Raw genomic sequence first — 20,319 nt, forward strand, 5'->3', positions numbered from 1 at the left:
GAGAGGAGATCACCAGTGACTCTTATAGAAAGTAGTTCGAGGTAAGTATTCGTGTTGGAACAAACTATGATTTAATATTGTAAGGTCACAGCAAACAAGCTGGGTGGGATATACAAATATATGTCTTTTATTCTTCCTACCACCTAGTAGGCCGGCAGCCGGTAAGCTGCCAACATCCAGCGACAGGCGAGCTGCCGGCCACCATCACAGCAGACATTATGTTGACTGAACTGTCCCTGGTGCTAACCTTGCCGGCAATATGCCGGCTAGAACTAAAGTATATGACTATACAATAGCCAGCATGTTTGCAATATAGATCATACTGCAAACAGAAAGCTACAGTATATATCATACAGTAGTCTAATTTTCCAACACTATCTTGGGTATCCTTGTGCAGACTTCTGCTGGTACCGTTCCTATATACTTATGTATACTTGTGTTTTTCATAGAATACATGCTAACCTTGAGGCCCCTTTTCTACTGTCTAGAATGACTCTTCCCTGTAGAGGGCAGAAAGCACTAACATCGTTTATGTTTAGTGATGATGACGGATAACAGTAACGTCATTTGTCTCAAATGGTCCAAATGATCATAGAAATGTTGTCCCAAGGTTAAGGCACTGATGAAAATACAGATACATTAATGCTCTGGTACGCTTCCATCAGGACGACATGGCTTGAGCCCAAATAACGGATTTTGACCGAAGCGAAAAATCTATTTTTGGGTGAGATGGCCATGTCGTCCTGATGGACCCACCCTTCTTTTCTAAAAGAAAAGATCTTCACAGTATCCCTCCCGAAGTACTGTATCTTTAGCACCATGTTCAATGCTACAAGGAATGTCCGCCATCTTGGATATGGCGCTGTTGTGATACTCAATAGTAGTATGAGAACTAGGGTAAACTTGATGCGGCTCCCCTCCTAATTCTGCCACTTTCCCCCTCGATGCGTAAACGCTATTAGGGGTGCAGATTGCTATGTGGCATGTAAAGAATACGTCCTCTGATATGCGATATCCTTGAGAGAAATTTAAGGATATTCGCGCCAGGAGTTAGAATTCTGGAGACCTAAAGGTAAAATTCTCTGGGAATATCACTGTAGTACATATATCCCTTAGGAAGCTACTTATAGGAACCTCCATCAGGACGACATGGCCATCTCACCCAAAAATAGTTTTTTCGCTTCACTCAAAATCCGTTTTTCTCCAGCTCATTAGATTGAAATCCCAGGATCACCAGCAATAATTGTTCTGTATTTGATAATACAATAAACAGGACAGATTCGTAGATAATTTGCATTTTTCCTAACTATACAAACCTTAGCTATTTATTACGGGTATTACTTTCGGCTGCGGAGGCATAAAAACAATTAGAATAGCGCCAACGTATCCCTGCGTGTCATAAGAGGCGACTAAAAGGGACGGGACGTGGGGGCTGGGAACCCCCTCTCCTGTATTATAATCCTGTGACATATCAAAGAGGTGGAGCTGGGGGGAGAGTGACTGCTCCCCGCACTCTAGTTTTGGGGTGTTTGAATGTGCGTGGATGTAGTACGATAAAGAGAAAAAGATGTGAGATTGGAAGTATGTTTAGGAATACAAGGATGAATATATTGGCTTTGTGTGAGACTAAGATAGAAGGGAAAGGTGAAGTGATGTTTGGTGAAATGTCTGGTAGTGCCTGGGATTGAAAGGGGAAGAGCAAGAGGTGTGCCTATATTGCTGAGTGAATGGATGACAGGTAAAGTAGTGGAATGGAAGGAGATATCATCTAGGTTAATGTGGGTAAGGGTTAGGTTGGGTAGGGAATGTTAGACTTTTGTCAGTGCATATGGACCAAGTTGTGAGAAAAGTGAAGAAGAGCGGAATGAGTTCCGGAATGAATTAACTAGGTGTGTAGAAGCCCTGGGTAGGAGGAATTATGTAGTTGTCATGGGTGACTTAAATGCTAGAGTGGGTGCTGGAGAGGTAGAAGGTGTCATTGGGAAGTATGGCGTACCAGGTGAAAATGAGTGTGGTGAGAGACTGGTAGATATGTGTGTTGAGCAAGAGATGGTGATAAGTTCTAGATTTTTCAAAAAGAAAGATAAAAACAAGTATACATGGGTAAGAGTGGCAGGAAGGGTGTTAATGGATTGTGTTGATAACTAAAAGAATGTTTGGAAGACTGAAAAACGTGCACGTATTTAGGGGTATGGGTAATGGTATGTCTGATAATTTTTCAGTGGAAGGAAAATTAGTTGTAGCAAAAGAGTGGGGGAATAGAGTAGGTGGATGTAAAAGGGAGCTAGTGAAGATTGAAGAGCTAATAAACAGGATTTAAAAAGTAAATATCAAGAAAAGTTGAACACGACATATGACAAAGTGAAAGTAAGAGAAACTGGTAATTTAGAGGAGTTGAAGTTAGTAAAAGAAAATTTTGTTGGGATTGAAAGTGATGTGTGCGGCAAGAAGTTTGTTGGAGGCAGCATGGGGAAGGGCAGTGAATGGTGGAATGAAGAAGTGAAGGTAAAAGTGGAAGAGAAAAAGAGGGCTTTTGAAGAATGGCTGCAGAGTAATAGTGTAGAGAAGTATGAAAGATATAGAGAGAAAAGTGTGAAAGTAAAGCGCAAGGTAAGTGAGGCAAGGAGGGCAGCTGACCTGAGGTGAGGTCAGGGATTGGGTGATTCATGTGAAGAGAATAAGAAGTTTGGAAAAGAAGTGAAGAGTAAGGAAGGCTGGTTCAAGAATTGAAGAGGCAGTGAAATATGGAAATGGAAGGTTGTTAAAAGGAGAGGAGGCAAGGAAAAGGTGGGCGGAGTATTTTGAAAGTTTACTGAATGTTGAGGATAATAGGGAGGCAGATACAATTGCTGTTGCAGGTGTTGAGGTGCCGGTGATGGGAGATGAGAATGAGAGAGAGAGATTACAAGAGGAAGAGATTGTACCACTAAACAAGGGTAAGGGAGATGTGCATGAGTGTTGTAATTCAAGGGGTATTAGTTTGTTGAGTGTAGTTGGAAAAGTGTATGGTAGAGTAATGATTAATAGGATTAAGGATAAAACAGAGAATGCAATCTTAGAAGTACAGGGTGGTTTTAGAAGAGGTAGGTGTTATATGAATCAGATTTTTACAGTTAGGCAGATATGCGAGAAATATTTAGCAAAAGGTAAGGAGGTGTATGTTGCGTTTATGGATCTGGAGAAAGCGTATGATAGAGTTGATAGGGAAGCAATGTGGAATGTGATGAGGTTATATGGAGTTGGTGGAAGGTTGTTGCAAGCAGTGAAAAGTTTCTACAAAGGTAGTAAAGCATGTGTTAGGATGTTAACAGAAAATATTGTTATTCCTATTTCACCCCAGGAACTGCTTTTAACCTCTTATGGACAACACGTTAAATATGGATTCTGGGGTAGAGAAAGGCACTGGAGTCTAAAACTTTTAGGAGTAGTCCAGGGCCTTCCACTGCACCAGAGGCCACGACCTACATTTGGGATCCAAGGATGACTGTGAACAGTAATAACCCCCCCCCTCCCACAAGAGGTACGAGGGAGTGAAGATCAACAGCTAGTTTCAAACCCTAATAAGGTTGCACAGTCCCCCTTTCCCCTGGCAAACATCATCATCTTGCTTCCACTCCATTGCAACCAATCATTCACTTCTTGAAAAGAAAAAGAGATCAGGTAGTTTGATATAAGGAGCGTTGTCTTATACATCAGTCAACGACAGCGGCTCTTTGCCCACCCGCTATCCAACTGGATAACCATTTGCTATCAAAATTTTAACGAGCAATTACAGCTCCTGCTGAAACGCTATCCTTAATCAAAAGACCAGGGTTTGTATGCCACGTTGGAACAAATAACCATACAGGAGCCTCCTCCAGTTTAGCAGATTCAGTTGAGTGAATTTTCAACGTATATGTTTTCAGAAAGGTATCAATAATTCAACAGTGGATAATCAAGTAAGTGCTTTGGCAGGGAAGAAGGTTGACTGTATTGTACCTTTAAAGTACAGAGTACATAAATAAATAAAATTGAAAGGTTTCCATACTTACTTAGAACCTTAATATTCCCTAATCCTTCTGGTACAACTCGCGCTTCTGGAAAATTCAATTTGGAAGAGACTGGCTTTTCCTCTTCTGTCCAAGACAAGTCCTGATGTTGCTCAATTGGTTCCTCTTTTACGATATGAAATGCTGCTTCTTTGATTTCCTCCTCTGACCAAGCTGGTATAGAGGATAAATCAAGTTCTTCTTTCTTGATGCATCCTGAGTCCATGGTTGAATCTGCATCACACTTTTGTTCAGCACTTTGGGCCTGTGAGAAAATAAATAGCGTTAATGAATCAGTATTCACATTACCTTTTAGTACTGTTATTATAGTAGATCTTTTACATGTGCAAAACACCAAATTTTAAAAGTAATTTGTATTTTTTCTAACTATACAAACCCAAGTCACTCAAAAGGAGTATGCTTTCAGCCTGGGAGGAACTTTGGCCGTTTAAAATCACTATGAGGTGTCGGTAGTTACTGGCAGGTAGTAGGGAAGGCAGCACCCCCCCCCCCCAAACCAGTACACTGAGTAGCCACTTACACATTCACTTAGGGTTACGGCAGGGAGTGACTCTTTAAAAAGACTTACGTAGGTATAGTTGAGAAAACTATATATTACCAGGTACTTTTAAAAATTGTGATTTGTTCCTACAAGAACAGAAACATTAGTCTTAAAGGGATTTTGACAAAGGAAAAATCTATTGCTGGGGAGATACCTGTGACGCCCGGTGAAAAGGGTCCTTCCACTCACTTTTCTGATATAAATACTTCCAAATATACCAGAGAAAGTTAAAAGCATGGAATCTAGAGGTTACTACCCTCGCGCGAGCACCCTGAGGGCATCGTGTATAAAGCAGGGGCGTGTGAAAACCACTATTCACAGGCTGTCTTCCATTTAGCTAATTCCTTCATAAAAAGGGATGGGCCGCTACAGAGGCACTAGCTACATTACCTGAACCACTCCACCGATGCCCGACACGAGCGCCATCTGAACAACATCCTTCTGTATTGAACATGATGGCTTGGAAAGGAAAGGGAGGGGTAAGAACAAGGGAGGGGTTTCACCGGGCGTCACAGGTATCTCCCCAGAAATAGATTTTTCCTTTGTCAAAATCCCTTTTCTGGGTCGACCTGTGACGCCCTGTGAAAATGTACCAGAGAATGCCTTCCAAGCCCTAAATAAAAAGGATTAAGTCAAACATCATGTACCAAAAAGTTATTATATTAAGGAATGTAAAATACACAAGATTACAAAAAGGTGCTATACTGGAACAAAGTAATAATATAGTATAACAATAAAGGCAATGCAAGGGAAGTACCCCGAGAACCCAGCATCACAAAAAACCAAATCCTTACATGGCTAAAATAGTAATGGTAACATGACAAACTTAAAGGTAAGGCTATACACAATTAAAAGGTAAGTAACGAGGGTAACGTAACAATGGCAATGTAAATCTAGGGCTAAACGAACAACCCAGGAGAGCGGCGACATGGTGAGAGTGGCAGGTAGGAGGGAGAAGGAAGAGAGATGGATGAAAAGGAAGAACGGAGAGATTATTGAGGGGAGATGAGACTCCCAGCTGCAACCGTGGTGAATTTAAGGGCCTGTAAGTTCTTTAAATAGTGGCGTTTGAATACCATAGGGGATTTCCAACCCGTATACTTCTTAAGGTCATCAAAATCCATATTTTGAAAGTAATTGACGGAGGTTGCTCCCGACCGGATATCATGAGCATGAGGAAATGATTCCGGGTTAGCTTGCTTAATAAAGTAAAGGATTTGTTGTCTGATGCCTTGAATGGAAATAGTGCCTCCTTGTTCTCTGACAAACAAGGGGCCAGACGAGCGGGTGGCAGTTCTAGCTAAAAAGGCCCGGAGTGTAGTGACTGGACACAGAGAAGTATCTTGGGGAAGAGGGATAATCTTCCAAGGGGACCACCTGTTTTGTGGGTCCTCGTTTCTAGTTAGGAAGGCTCTGTCTGGGGAAAGTAGGACTTCACCTGACGGGAGGAAATATGTTATTTTGATAATAAAATAAATTTTTGAATATACTTACCCGGTGATTATAATAGCTGCAACTCTGTTGCTCGACAGAAAAACTCTACGGAAAAATTTGCCAGCGATCGCTACACAGGTAGGGGGTGTACTCAACAGCGCCATCTGTCATTCAGATACCCAGTACTCATTGTAAACAAAGAACTCAATTTTCTCCTCGGTCCACTGTGTCTCTATTGGGGAGGAAGGGAGGGTCCTTTAATTTATAATCACCGGGTAAGTATATTCAAAAATTTATTTTATTATCAAAATAACATTTTTCAATATTTAACTTAGCCGGTGATTATAATAGCTGATTCACACCCAGGGGGGTGGGTAGAGACCAGCAAAATATGTTTACATCATATGAGCTAAGAATTTTTATTTCATTTTAGAAGTTATCAAAATAACTAAACAAAATAAATAGGTACCTGGTAAGGAAGTCGACTTGAACAATTACTCTGCCTTTTTAAGTACGTCTTCCTTACGGAGCCTCGCGATCCTCTTAGGATGCTGAGCGACCCCTAGGAGCTGAAGTATCAAGGGTTGCAACCCATACAACAAGACCTCATCAAAACCTCTAATCTAGGCGCTTCTCAAGAAATGACTTTGACCACCCGCCAAATCAACTAGGATGCGAAAGGCTTCTTAGCCTTCCGGACAACCCAAAAACAACAATAAAAACATTTCAAGAGAAAGATTAAAAAGGTTATGGAATTAGGGAATTGTAGTGGTTGAGCCCTCACCCACTACTGCACTCGCTGCTACGAATGGTCCCAGAGTGTAGCAGTTCTCGTAAAGAGACTGGACATCCTTAAGATAAAAAGACGCGAACACTGACTTGCTTTTCCAATAGGTTGCGTCGATTATACTTCGCAGAGATCTATTTTGTTTAAAGGCCACGGAAGTTGCGACAGCTCTAACTTCGTGTGTCCTTACCTTCAGCAAAGCTTGGTCTTCCTCATTCAGATGGGAATGAGCTTCTCGTATTAACAGTCTGATAAAATAGGATAAAGCATTCTTTGACATAGGCAAAGATGGTTTCTTAACTGAACACCATAAAGCTTCAGACGGGCCTCGTAAAGGTTTAGTTCGTTTTAAATAGAACTTAAGAGCTCTTACAGGGCATAAGACTCTTTCTAGTTCATTTCCAACCATACGATAAGCTTGGAATATCGAACGATTTTGGCCAAGGTCGAGAAGGCAGCTCGTTTTTGGCTAGAAAACCAAGTTGTAGAGAACATGTAGCCGTTTCAGATGAGAATCCGATGTTCTTGCTGAAGGCATGAATCTCACTGACTCTTTTAGCTGTGGCTAAGCATACCAGGAAAAGAGTCTTTAAGGTGAGATCTTTCAGGGAGGCTGATTGTAGCGGCTCGAACCTGTCTGACATAAGGAATCTTAGTACCACGTCTAAATTCCAACCAGGTGTAACCAAACGACGCTCCTTCGTGGTCTCAAAAGACTTAAGGAGGTCCTGTAGATCTTTATTGTTGGAAAGATCTAAGCCTCTGTGACGGAAGACTGATGCCAACATGCTTCTGTAACCATTGATAGTGGGAGCTGAAAGAGATCGTTCTTTCCTCAGATATAAGAGGAAGTCAGCTATTTGAGTTACAGAGGTACTGGTCGAGGATACGGATACTGACTTGCACCAGTTTCGGAAGATTTCCCACTTCGATTGGTAGACTCTAAGGGTGGATGTTCTCCTTGCTCTAGCAATCGCTCTGGCTGCCTCCTTCGAAAAGCCTCTAGCTCTCGAGAGTCTTTCGATAGTCTGAAGGTAGTCAGACGAAGAGCGTGGAGGCCTTGGTGTACCTTCTTTACGTGTGGCTGACGTAGAAGGTCCACCCTTAGGGGAAGTGTTCTGGGAACGTCTACTAGCCATCGAAGTACCTCGGTGAACCATTCTCTCGCGGGCCAGAGGGGAGCAACTAGCGTCAACCTTGTCCCTTCGTGAGAGGCGAACTTCTGCAGTACCTTGTTGACAATCTTGAACGGAGGGAATGCATATAGATCTAGATGTGACCAATCTAGGAGAAAGGCATCTATATGAACTGCTGCTGGGTCCAGGATTGGTGAGCAAAATATTGGGAGCCTCTTGGTCATCGAGGTTGCGAAGAGATCTATGGTTGGCTGGCCCCAGGTGGCCCAAAGTCTCTTGCATACATCCTTGTGGAGGGTCCATTCTGTTGGAATCATTTGTCCCTTCCGACTGAGACAATCTGCCATGACATTCAAGTTGCCTTGGATGAACCTCGTTACTAGTGATATGTTTAGACCTTTTGACCAGGTGAGGAGGTCCCTTGCGATCTCGTACAACGTCAGAGAGTAGGTCCCTCCTTGCTTGGAGATGTACGCCAAAGCCGTGGTGTTGTCCGAGTTCACCTCCACCACTTTGCCTTGAAGGAGAGACCTGAAGCTTTTCCAGGCCAGACGTACTGCCAGTAGCTCCTTGCAGTTGAAATGCATTGTCCTTTGACTCGAGTTCCATATTCCCGAGCATTCCCGACCGTCTAATGTCGCACCCCAGCCTACGTCCGATGCGTCCGAGAAGAGAACGTGGTTGGGAGTCTGAACAGCCAGGGGAAGACCCTCTCTTAGGTTGATATTGTCCTTTCACCAAGTCAGACAAGACTTTATCTTTTCGGAAACCGGGATCGAGACCACTTCTAGCGTCTTGTCCTTTTTCCAGTGAAAAGCTAGATGGTATTGAAGAGGACGGAGGTGTAGTCTTCCTAGTGACACAAATTGATCCACGGATGACAGCGTCCCTACCAGACTCATCCACAGCCTGACTGAGCAGCGTTCCTTCTTCAGCATCTTCTGGATGGATAGCAGGGCTGGGGGCTGATCGTCTTGTTGTTCAGCAACATCCTCATCAGATGGTTCCTCATCCGAAACTGATGAGGAAACGGCAACGGAGTGGGCAACGTCTGGCTCGCTGAATCCGGTTGCACTGGTGGATGCGTGACGGAGCCGGACGCAATATCATGGAACTGCTGCACAGTCTGTGAACTGTCAACAACCATGGGTGCGCGAGGAAGCACAGCGTCAACCCGAGACTGTCTAGACCGTCTGGGTTGTGCAGTCAACACCCTACCGGGTTGCTGAGGTTGACGCACTGCGTCAAAACAAGTCACCTCTGCTGGTTGTTGAACGTCCTGAACGTCAACAACCACCTTCGAGCGTCGCTTAACGTCAACGTGCGGCTGGCAACCCACACTGGGTCGCATCGGTGGAGGAACCACCTCAACTGGCAGACGCGAGTAGGTTACCTCAGCGTCAACAGGACGCACAACCGACCGGTTGGAAGGTTGTTGGCCAGAAGGTTCTTCTCCGCATTTAAGTCCTCTATCAAGGACGCAAGCTTGGACTGCATGTCTTGCAGCAAAGCCCATTTAGGGTCTACGGGAGCAGGTGTGGCAACAGACGGGGTTAGCGACTGAGGCGGAACCGTTTACCATCCCTGAAAGCCTTGTTATGCGTGACATAATAGTACAGCAAAACTTCAAAGGCTCGACAACAGCTGTGAAGTTGACCTGTAAACAACTTGGAGCGTCTCCTGGCTAGGCGCCAGGCAGAGTCTACCAGAATTGAGAAGTCTATCTGGGCAGAGGCATGAACTCCCAAGCCGAGAACTTCTCTCGTGTCATATCAGACTCTCGCTCTATAAACCAGTTTAAAAGAAGGGAAAGCAAAGGCTGTATCCCCCAAACTCCTCCTGGTGAAAAACCAGTCGCCTAGCCAACGTAACGCTCTCTAGGAGAGCGAGAGAGCACTAGCTTAAAAACAACGGCTTCGAAGTAGCTAGGCCTAGTGTAAGCTCTGACGTTTAGGCGAACGAGGAGCAGCAGTTACAAAAAGATCCGGACGAAGATCCTTAAAAAAATCATCATGATTTAATTAAAGTCCATAGGAGGCTAAGCAGCTTTAGGCTCCTCTCCATCTGACAGAGTCCTCAAGGGAATATCAGTAGGAGGGAGAACAGCAACTTCCTCATCTACAGGAACCTTGTCCGATAAAAGCTGAGTCTCTCACTGGTGCATTAGTAGCGGACCAGAACGCAACGTCATGTAACTGCTTGACAGTCTGTGAACTGTCAACAACTGAACTGTCAACCACAACAGGTGCGTGAGGACGCACAGCGTCCACTCGAGACTGCTTTGACTGCCTAGACTGAGCAGTCAAAACAACTCTAGAATGCGGAGGTTGACGCACAGCGTAAAAACAAGTCAACTCCGATTGTTAGTGAACGTCTTGAACGTCAACAGGAGCATCAGCCAGTGGCCTAACGTCCAAATGCGGCTGAAAAACCACACGAGACCGCATCGAGTGTGGTTCTAAACAACCTGACTGACGTGACTAAGCTACGCCAACGTCAACAGTAAGCACAAAGGAACGTTAGGTTGGCTGAAAGCCAGGATATCGATGAGATAAACGGCTAGACTCAACGGACTAATCTGCAGAATAGTCTTCCATAAGGGAGGCAAGCATATACTGCATGTTTTGCCATACAACCCCTTAAGGATCAACGGAAATGGTTGTGGTAATAGACGAGGGTAACGTCTGTGACCGCAACACTTTGCCTACAAAAAAAGACTCTCGGAGTCTGTGTTACGCTTTTGTTAGGCGGCGAGCAGTTATCCGATGACTGCATAGGGTCAGAGCTGTCCTAATGGCTGTAACCAGGACGCTGGACCTGTCCTGAAAGGACTGACTTTCGCTTAAGGGCTTCGAAACCTTGTGACAGGTTTCTTATGCGAAAAGCCTACGGATGGCGAGGAGAAACAACGTCTCTCTCGTCTTATGGTAGGGGAGATCTTGGTAAGATACACCCGATACCATAGAGGGAAAACGTCTGTTCGTTGGTCAAGGCCTCTCGAACCCATAAGTCGTTTGACATTACTTCTCCCCTGGGCTTGGGAGCATGTAAGAGGTCCCGGACTAGGTGAACGACAGGCACGAACAGACGAACCCTCGGACGCAACACTGTAACACTTTGCGCCTCGGACGCAACACTGTAACACTTTGCGCATATCACTTTATCACTTCGATTTTCTGTTTTGCACTTATTTCTACCTGAAACACGCAATTCTACCCTTCATTAAAAGGTAGTAATTGCGAAATTAGTCGTATAATGCAAGCTCATAATACCAGCAAAAAACAGAAAACATATTTTAAGATAAAAAGAAAAATCAGTGGCTGGGAAAGAGACTAAACACTAGTTCATATAACTACGTTTTCAATCTCTCACCGCACATAGCCTGGGGACGAGAATAAAAACCTAAAAACGTTTTATCCTTCCTCCCCGTACAGCGACTAGGGACGTGAGTAACACGAGAACAACGTTACCCGCTTGAACGGAACGTTTTCTCTCCTCTCTCTCCCTCCGTCTCTATCTCTCTCTCTCTTTCTCTCTTGATTTCGCACCTAAGAGAAGAGCCCAATTATATATCGTCAAAAAAACATGTTATTTGACTAAAGGAAAAAACTGAAAGGTTTTTCAAATAAAAAGTTCCTTTAAATTAGAATTTAAAACATTTAAGCTAAGAAAGAATGAACAAAACGTCAGAATCGATTTACTCTTACTGCAAAGTGAAACCGTGATACACTCTCTCTCTATCGTAACGATAGAGCGCATGTTGAACGTCCTGAACGTCAACAACTGCGTAGCATAAAAAACTAAACGTTAGTTCATCTTTGAAAACAGTACGAAGACTATCAAAGAAATTCTTTCATAAAATATTACATTTAAAAAGTTTTAAATCCTTAGCTCTTTAAAAGCTAAAGACGATATAAAGGGCTCAACGTTGATTAACTTCGGTTTCCAAGTTAGGACCGCCTACTCTCAGGAAAGGTCTATATAAACAAAGCATTAAAATTTATTTTTATATGTTTATAAAAAATGGAAAGTTAATCGAAGAGGCCTAATAAAGGCGGAGAGATAAAAAATATATAGAGGAAAATCTATAATTACTAAAAGCCTAAACACACTTCCGTCTAAGGGAAGGGTCGGCCATTTAAAAGTGAAAGAAAGTCCATACTCTCTTTGTCACCATAATTAAATCTATCCAAAACGAGTTCAAGTTTTAAGATGAAGATAAAACACCTGCATAGCGAAAGCTCAAAACTAGAATAGTGTACTTCACCAAATAGTTGTGAAAACAAATCCAGTTAGCAACAGCGAATTAGTAGGTCTTGCCGGTAGCCCGACAGAGAGAAAATTGAGTTCTTTGTTTACAATGAGTACTGGGTATCTGAACGACAGATGGCACTGTTGAGTACACCCCCTACCTGTGTAGCGATCGCTGGCGAATTTTTCCGTAGAGTTTTTCTGTCGAGCAACAGAGTTGCAGCTATTATAATCACCGGCTAAGTTAAATATTGAAAACTATATTTTCAGGATTACGTGAGAGCTGCTAATTCTGAGATTCTAGCACCTGAGGCCAAGGCCATTAAAAATAAGGTCTTCCTAAGAAGAGAGATGTAGGAGCAGGATTCGTTATCAGTGTCTGAAGCGAGTTTCAGTATGTCGTTCAGAGACCATGAGACCTTTTGTGGACGAACCGAAGGTCTGAGCCTAGCGCAGGCTTTCGGAATAGAGGAAAAGTAGGAATCCGCTAGGTCAATATTGAAACCCACGAGGAAGATCTTCTTCAGAGCTGACTTAATCGTTGTTATAGTACTAGCTGCTAGGCCCTTGTCAAATAGGGACCTAAAGAATGAGATGGCCAGATTAGAGGTCATCCGAGAATCTTCTGAATTCTTTAGGAAATCTGCTAGTTTCTTAACGGCTGAATCATATTGTCAAGTGTTGAGTCCCTCTTGTCTGATTCTATGAAGAGGACATTTTCCGGGTCAATGTTCGCGTCCCTGTGGGCTGCAAACTTCATGAAATCCACAAAGTTAGGGTTTGGGCTATCCTTGAGGAATCTGACACAGTCTGAGTTTGGACTACTTGGGTCAGCTTGGGGAATGGGATCCGGAAGGGACGGAGTTTCAACTCGAGTAGGAGAGGAAACCAACTGTTTTTTGGACAGTTTGGTGCTACTAAAGCCACTGCCCCGTGGAAGGAGCGCAGTTTGTGTAAGACTTTCATCAGAAGATTCACCGGAGGGAATAGGTAAATCTTCTTCCAATGGTTCCAATCCAGGGTTAATGCATCCATAGCATATGCCTGAGGGTCCAGGTTCGGGGCCACATAACAGGGAAGTTTGTGGTTTAGTTGTGTCACAAATAGATCTACCTGGAGACCGGGAACCAGCCTGGATATCCACCTGAAAGAATTCGCTTCTAGAGACCATTCTGACTCCAGTGGTTTCGTCCTGGATAGTGAGTCCGCTATCACATTCTGGACTCCTGCTAGGTGAGTGGCTGACAGGAACCAGTTCTTTTCTAATGCCAAGGTAAAAATCGTGACCAGGACTTGATTCAGGTTGGGATATTTTGATCCGCTTCTGTTTATGCAGTGTACTACTGCTGTGCTGTCTGAGACTATCCTGATATGAGTGAACCGTGGAGGGGACAGTCGCTTCAAGGTCAGGAAGACTGCCATGGCTTCTAGCACGTTGATGTGAAAGTGTCTCATGGCGGGGGACCAGGAGCCCTGAAACATCTGTTGTTTATAGTAGCCCCCCCAGCCACTGAGAGACGCGTCTGTGTGAATCGTCACTTGTGGAGGAGGAAATTGCAGAGGAACCGATTTGGAAAGGTTCTCTGGTTTTGACCATGGCCGGAGTCTCTTTTTTAGGATTGAGGGGATTTTCGATATCTTGTCTCGTAATGTTGTTGTAGCTCTCTTTCTCCAAACTCGATTGATGTCTTTGAGCTTGGCTTTCAATAAGAGGTCCGTCACTGACGCAAATTGGAGTAAGCCGAGGATTCTTTCTAGGCTCTCTGTGACACCTGTTTGTGCTTGAGGAAGTTCTTTGTCTTGGATGCTATCTCTTTGACCTTTTTGGGAGGAAGAGACAGCTTGTGACTTGTGAGGTCCCATTGGATGCCTAACCATTCGAATTGGCATGCTGGTTGAAGGCGAGACTTTTGTAAGTTGACTTGGAATCCCAGTTTGTTGAGAAACAACCACTTTGGCTGTAGCCTTGTTGCATTCCAGGACCGACTGGGCCCAGATGAGCCAATCGTCCAGATAGGCAATTACCCTGATCCCTTGGCTCCTGAGTTGTTCTAGCACTGTTTCCCCCAGTTTTGTAAATATCCTGGGAGCTATGCTGAGGCCGAAGGGCATGACTTTGAACGCGAAGGCTTTCTTGCCTAGGCGGAAGCCGAAGTAAGGAGAGAAGTTTTGTGCTACTGGGACGTGATAATAGAGGTGGTGACGGCCCCATGGGGAAGTAAGGTCCGCACCTGAGAGGCAGTCAGCATACGGAACTTGTCGCAAAGAATGTAAGAATTCAGTTTTGACAAGTCCAGGACTACTCTCAACGCCGATGAATTCTTCTTGGGGACTGTGAACAGGCGTCCTTGAAATTTCAGTAATCGTACCCTCTTTATTGCTTTCTTCTTGAGTAATTCTGTGGTGTATTCTTCCAAGATGGGAGTGGGTTTCTGGAAGAAGATCACTGCCGGAGGTGGAGACCTGTGTGACCACTTCCAGCCTAGGCCTTTGGAGACTATACTGTGAGCCCAAGGACTGATGGTCCATTGGTTCCGGAAACGATATAGTCTCCCCCCTACCTGATTCGCTTCATTGTGTGGAGGTGAATTTAGATCCTCGTCCTCCCCGGGGACCCCTGGTTCTAGGCCCGCCTCATTGACGGAACTGACCTCTACCCTTGTTGCCGCCTCTAGAGTATCCTCGAAAGGAATCCGAGGTCTCATAGGTTGGGTTGAAGGCAGGGGAGGTCATCCAAGATGCCATGGGAGTTGGTTGGGTACCTTGGGGTGCAGGGAGGAACACAATCTGTTGTGGAGGGGCCATCTTAGAGGTAGAGGGAGTCGATGATTGAGGGCCTTGAGAGTGATGAAATTGGCCATGGTTGAATTTGTATGGGGTATAGGACCTTTGTCTTTTCTTAAAGAAAGGTTGTTTTACGTTTTCGAACTTCCTTTTGTTCTAAAGGCCCCATCTAGCCTGCAAGTTTTGATTAGCCCTCGCTGCATCCTGGAGGACTTTATCAACTTCTTTCTGAGGAAAGAGAGTCTTACCCCAGCAAGAGGAGGCTATGAGCCTATTCGGCTCGTGCCTAATCGATGCTTCGGCAAGAACATGCTTCCTGCAGTTCATCGGAGCTGTCCAGAAGTCGTGCAGGTCGACTTGGAATGTTTGGAGCAGATTCTTCGCAAAAACGCGGAAGAGAGGCTCATCATTGTACAGGGAGGCCAACATCTCCGCCGAAATTATGGAGTGGAGAGATCTAGCCAGTCTGTTTCTTGCGTCAAATTCCGATTTAAGAAGGTGATCCGGCAACTTGGGAAGCTTCTCAGAGAAAAGAGAGGAGGCACAGTTCGGATCTAGCTTTCCCACCGTAAAGGTAGCAGAGGCATCGTTCCAGAGGTCGGAGGGGCCTGGTAAGAGCATAGAGGTGGGGTCTGTCTCCTTAAGGACAGGCATAGGCGAGCCTTCCTTGGCTGATTGGATTGTCAATTCTGCCACCTTATCAGCAAGCGGAGAGGGGATGGACGGAGAAAGTTAAGAAAATTTTAAGAAAAATGAAAAATAAAAAGGCAGCAGGTCCAGATGAACTGAAACCAGAATTATATAAAACTATAGCTAATGACAGCAAATGTTTGGAAATCATTACAAAGTGCCTTCAAAATGAAACAGAGGAGACAAACAAGCCCAAAAAGTGGAAAAAGTCTAAAACAAAAATGATAAAAAAGGTAAAGGAACCCACAGTAAAAGATTTAAGACCGATTGCCCTTACAAATGCCTCATACAAAATATTTATGGCCCTCATGAAAGATGAAATAGAAGAACACCTAGAGAGAAATATGGAGATGAAAGAAACGCAAGCCGGGTTCACAAAAGGAGGAAGAGTAGAAGATTACATATTCATTTTACAATACTGTGTAGAAGAAAGTTACAAATGGAAGGAAAGTTTAATAGTACAGTAATTTCAATAGATTTCAAAAAAGCTTGACTCAATAAAAAGGGAAAAAATAATAGAAATTATGAAAGAATATAGAATACACCCAAACGTAATAGATGCATTGGAAGAAATCTACGTAGGAGACAAAACTAAAATAAACAATGGATATGAATTAGATAAAGAATTTGAAGTAACGAGTGGGATAAAACAGGGATGCACAGGGTCAACTACTCTATTTAAACTAATTACATATAAAATGATAAATGAATTAGAAAGAAAAGGAAAAGGCTTTGAAAATGAAATAATAAAGATTAGGGCACTGTTCTTTGCAGATGACGCAGATGACGGGCTAATAGTAGCAAAAAATATAGATGCCGAAACGAACATAAAAATACTAGTAGAAATATGTAGAGAATGTGGGCTAGAAATAAACAAATATAAGTCATATAATTACATATAATATAAAAGAAAAACCGGAAGAAATAGAGGGTATTAAAGTAACAGATAGCATAAAATACTTAGGAATAGAGATAGAAGGGAAAAGAAATGTTTAAAAAACAAAAGATGATGATGATGGAAAAGGCAAAAAAGCTAGCCAACTTAACCTACTCAAGTATTGCAAAAAGCTGCCACAAAATATTAATAGGAAAAACATATTGGAAAAATGTAGCCTTACCGGGAATACTGTATGGCACATCAGTAATGAACATAACAGAAAGTGAAATAAAACGATTACAACAGATTGAAAACAGAGTAGGAAGAAAAATTTTGGGAGCACCACCATATGCAGCAGTAGCAACACTACGGGGAGAGATAGGAATGTCTGAAATGAAGACTAGGATAGCAGGAGGAAGGCTAAGATTTGTGAAAGGGATAGAAGAGGGGAGAAATGATTTGCTGAAGACAATTCTGGAAGAAATAAAAGAAAATGAAAATAACAGGTTGATGAAAGAGACTAGGAAATGGATGAAGGATATGGAAATGAATGATAGACCCTTTAGGAGAATAGGAAGATGTAAAAAGTGGAGGGATGAGATAAAAGAGAAAAATAGTTTAGAAATATACAATCAAGAAAAAGGTCAAATAGGAGAAGAAATGTTTTATGATAACAAACCTGATTCTATTATTACGTATAGAGCTAGGGCCAACTGTTTGAAATTAAATGATAGAAAAAGACATGAAGTAGGAGGTAGGGTAGAATGCAAGCTATGTGGGGCAGTTAATGAAGACCTCTCCCATTTCATTCTTGAGTGTCCAGACATCAGCGACAAAAGAAGAAAAATAGAGGAACTGCAACAGCCGTATGAAGAAGAAAAGAAGATAATAGGAAACGTGCTGTTCAAGAAAGAAGGAATAGAGAAAAGAAAAGAATATTTTTATAAAATGTGGAAAAAAAAAAGAAAATAAAAGAATTAGAATAAAGAAGAAAACTAAAGAGGTGCCGATTGAAAGGCGAATCCCTCCGCCCAACAACTGAACTGAACCCCCTATCTGGTTTTTTTCTGACTACCACGTGGAAGGAGGCTCCTGTGGCCTGTGCTAAGATGACAAAAGGGGCAAAATGAGAATTTCTTTTTAAAATCTGTAATTTCGTTAAAAGAGGTTTCTGCTGGTAGTACACAGGACCCAAAATAGTGTATTTGCAGATCTATTAGATTATCAGTTCCAATGTCCTAATATTGGTTTTTATTTTACACCACAACTTTCCCAAAACCATTTTACTACAATGGCTCTTAATAATATCCCAGATATTCAAATCTAAGTTCTTATAATTCATAATCAACGTCAAAATAGAAGCCCATGGGACTAATGTGCACAGAAAAACATGTTCCGCTAGCCAAAACATAGGAGCAGTGATGTTTGATCGAGAGAGAAGCCAGCATACGCAAACAAAAACCAGTAAATTTTTATATTAAAATTCTTTTATGGCTTTAAAAAGCAGATATCTGGTGTGATTATAGGTGTTTTGCACATTTTTTTATAATGATTTCTGGTGGAAAGCCATTGTATTCGAGTTATGGTGGGTCAACTACCGAGTAATAGTACAAAACATGACTCTCCATCTCATTCTATGGAGTTGTTCATGCAGTATATATAAAACCACAAATGCCTCCATAAATAATTGAGCTAATATTTTAGTGGTTTCTGTTTTGAGGTACTGTATTCTCGCTTCACTCGCGATTAAACATTGTATCGTTGCTACTATGGGTAAAAATATATGATACTCTAATTTCTAGCGAAACTGGATTTCGCAAAGAGAAATGGAAGAGTGCTGGCTAGTTTGGTATTTTTCCCTGTGTTCAATAGGGGCTAGGGAGCTTTCTGTGCATTTACAATGACGTATTTGTCAGGTGGTTCTTTTTAAACTAATTAACGGCTTCCAAGTACTATTTATTAAGTTCCCGGATGTTGTTCTACAACAGCCGTTTTTTTTATTACCTTCCCCTTCAGTTTCAAATTAACCACCATCACGTAAAAGACGTCTCCACGAGGGAACTTGAGGGAAGTACATCAATCTATTTCAAAATTTAGTGTAATTTCATTTATGGCAGCAATTGATTATGGCGGAAAAGCTCTCCGTATAGTTTAAGGCTTTTATTCATGTGAAATTAAAAAATAATAGCGAAATTATGCCTCAAAGATCCGATTCTGACTTAATTTCTTATTTTAGGGAAGGCCAGCACATTTCATACTGCAAAGGTTCTGTAAAGATACCCCCCCCCCAAAAAAAAAAAGGAGACTGTCAATCATAAGGTAAGGAAATAATTTAGATTTAGTTTTTCTTATGATATTTTCATTAACAAAATAAATTTTTGAACATACTTATCCCCGTGTTATATATATAGCTTACATCCCCGACGTCAACGGCAGAAAATTCGAAACTCGCGCCAACCGCCAGTTAGATACCCAGGTGTACCATCCCTGCGCCCTAGCGAGGTACCTGGGAACCATTCCAGTGACCCTCATATATTCCATGCCTCTAGTCTCTAAGAGGGGAGGAGGGTGGGACTAAAATTATATATAACTACTGGGTAAGTATGTTCAAAAATTTATTTTATTAATGAAAATATCATTTTTAAACACAAGACTTACCCGGTAGTTATATATATAGCTGATTAACACCTTTGGTGGAGGGTTAGAGCCAGCTAGCATATCTGGAATTCTACTTAAGAGTTGATTAAAACAAACTTAAGGGTTCGTACCTGATAAGGAAGCTGACTTCAATGATACTCTGCCTCATTATGTCTGCTAACCTTATGAGATCCAGCGATCCTCCCAGGGGGCTGAAGATCTCGAAGGGACTGTCAAACCGGTGTCAAAACCTCATTATGACAGAACCTCCTCCAATAACCAGTTCCGGGCGCTCTCAAGGAACAAATTTGACCACCTGACAAAATTAATGATTGTGGAAAACTGACACAATCTCCACAAACCGCTATACATCACATGTTTTTAAGTAATTTGTATTTTTCCTAACATACTTACCTAGAACTACTTTCTTAAGAGTTACTGGTAACTCTTCCCAACCGACCAGAATTTTGTGTAGTTTACCCTATTCCCATTTTCTATGGGGGTAACCTCAGGCGGAGTGATTCGTGCCCTGAGGAGACCTGGGGTCGGAAAGCGTGCTAGCTCAGGTCGTGCTCCTCAGTAAGTTTCGTCGGAAAGGTTCTCCTCAGCACTCAGGGCCCTCAGGGAAGGATGGGTGGGCCATAACCCAAAAGTAGTTCAAGGTAAGTATGTTAGGAAAAATACAAATTACTTAAAAATTTGTGATTTGTTCCAACACGGAGTACTTACCTAGAACTACTTTCTTAGGAGACTTAAACTTTAGGAGGTGGGATTATCCTGAAGGGACTAGAGGCTGAAGACTGGAAGCACGAGGGGGAGGAACCTAGATAGTTGACTGGATTCCGATGACCACTACTAGAAAACTGTAGGAAAATAGGGGAAACTACCCAAAAAACTTAAGTGTCTAAGTGGCTTACCTCTGTACCAAACTCTTCCTAGACGTATTCCTTGCTGAAGACGTATCCCATGGTAGTTAAGGTCTTCTGAGTCACTTCCACGCAGGGAATCAAGGTCCAGGGGAAAGATGATAGGGGAAAGGTAAGGGATGAACGTGTGTCTCTTGGGCTTACTGCCCACGGCTTCCCCGGGGCCATGACCTTAGATCTCTTGAAGGGCCGAAATGACCGGACCAA

The 20,319-nt window shown here is 42.7% G+C and overlaps 1 protein-coding gene across 1 annotated transcript in view; it reads right to left on the minus strand.

Moving 5' to 3' along the window:
- Positions 1-20,319, minus strand: part of LOC137624393 (probable inactive protein kinase DDB_G0270444) — a 228,653-nt gene that overhangs the window by 111,074 nt on the left and 97,260 nt on the right. The window contains exon 4 of the mRNA XM_068355130.1: positions 4,032-4,293. Within this exon, the coding sequence (XP_068211231.1) occupies positions 4,032-4,293 (262 nt within the window). The remainder of the gene's footprint in view (positions 1-4,031; positions 4,294-20,319) is intronic.

Source organism: Palaemon carinicauda, chromosome 31, assembly GCF_036898095.1.
Source record: "Palaemon carinicauda isolate YSFRI2023 chromosome 31, ASM3689809v2, whole genome shotgun sequence".
NCBI classification, from domain to species: domain Eukaryota; kingdom Metazoa; phylum Arthropoda; class Malacostraca; order Decapoda; family Palaemonidae; genus Palaemon; species Palaemon carinicauda.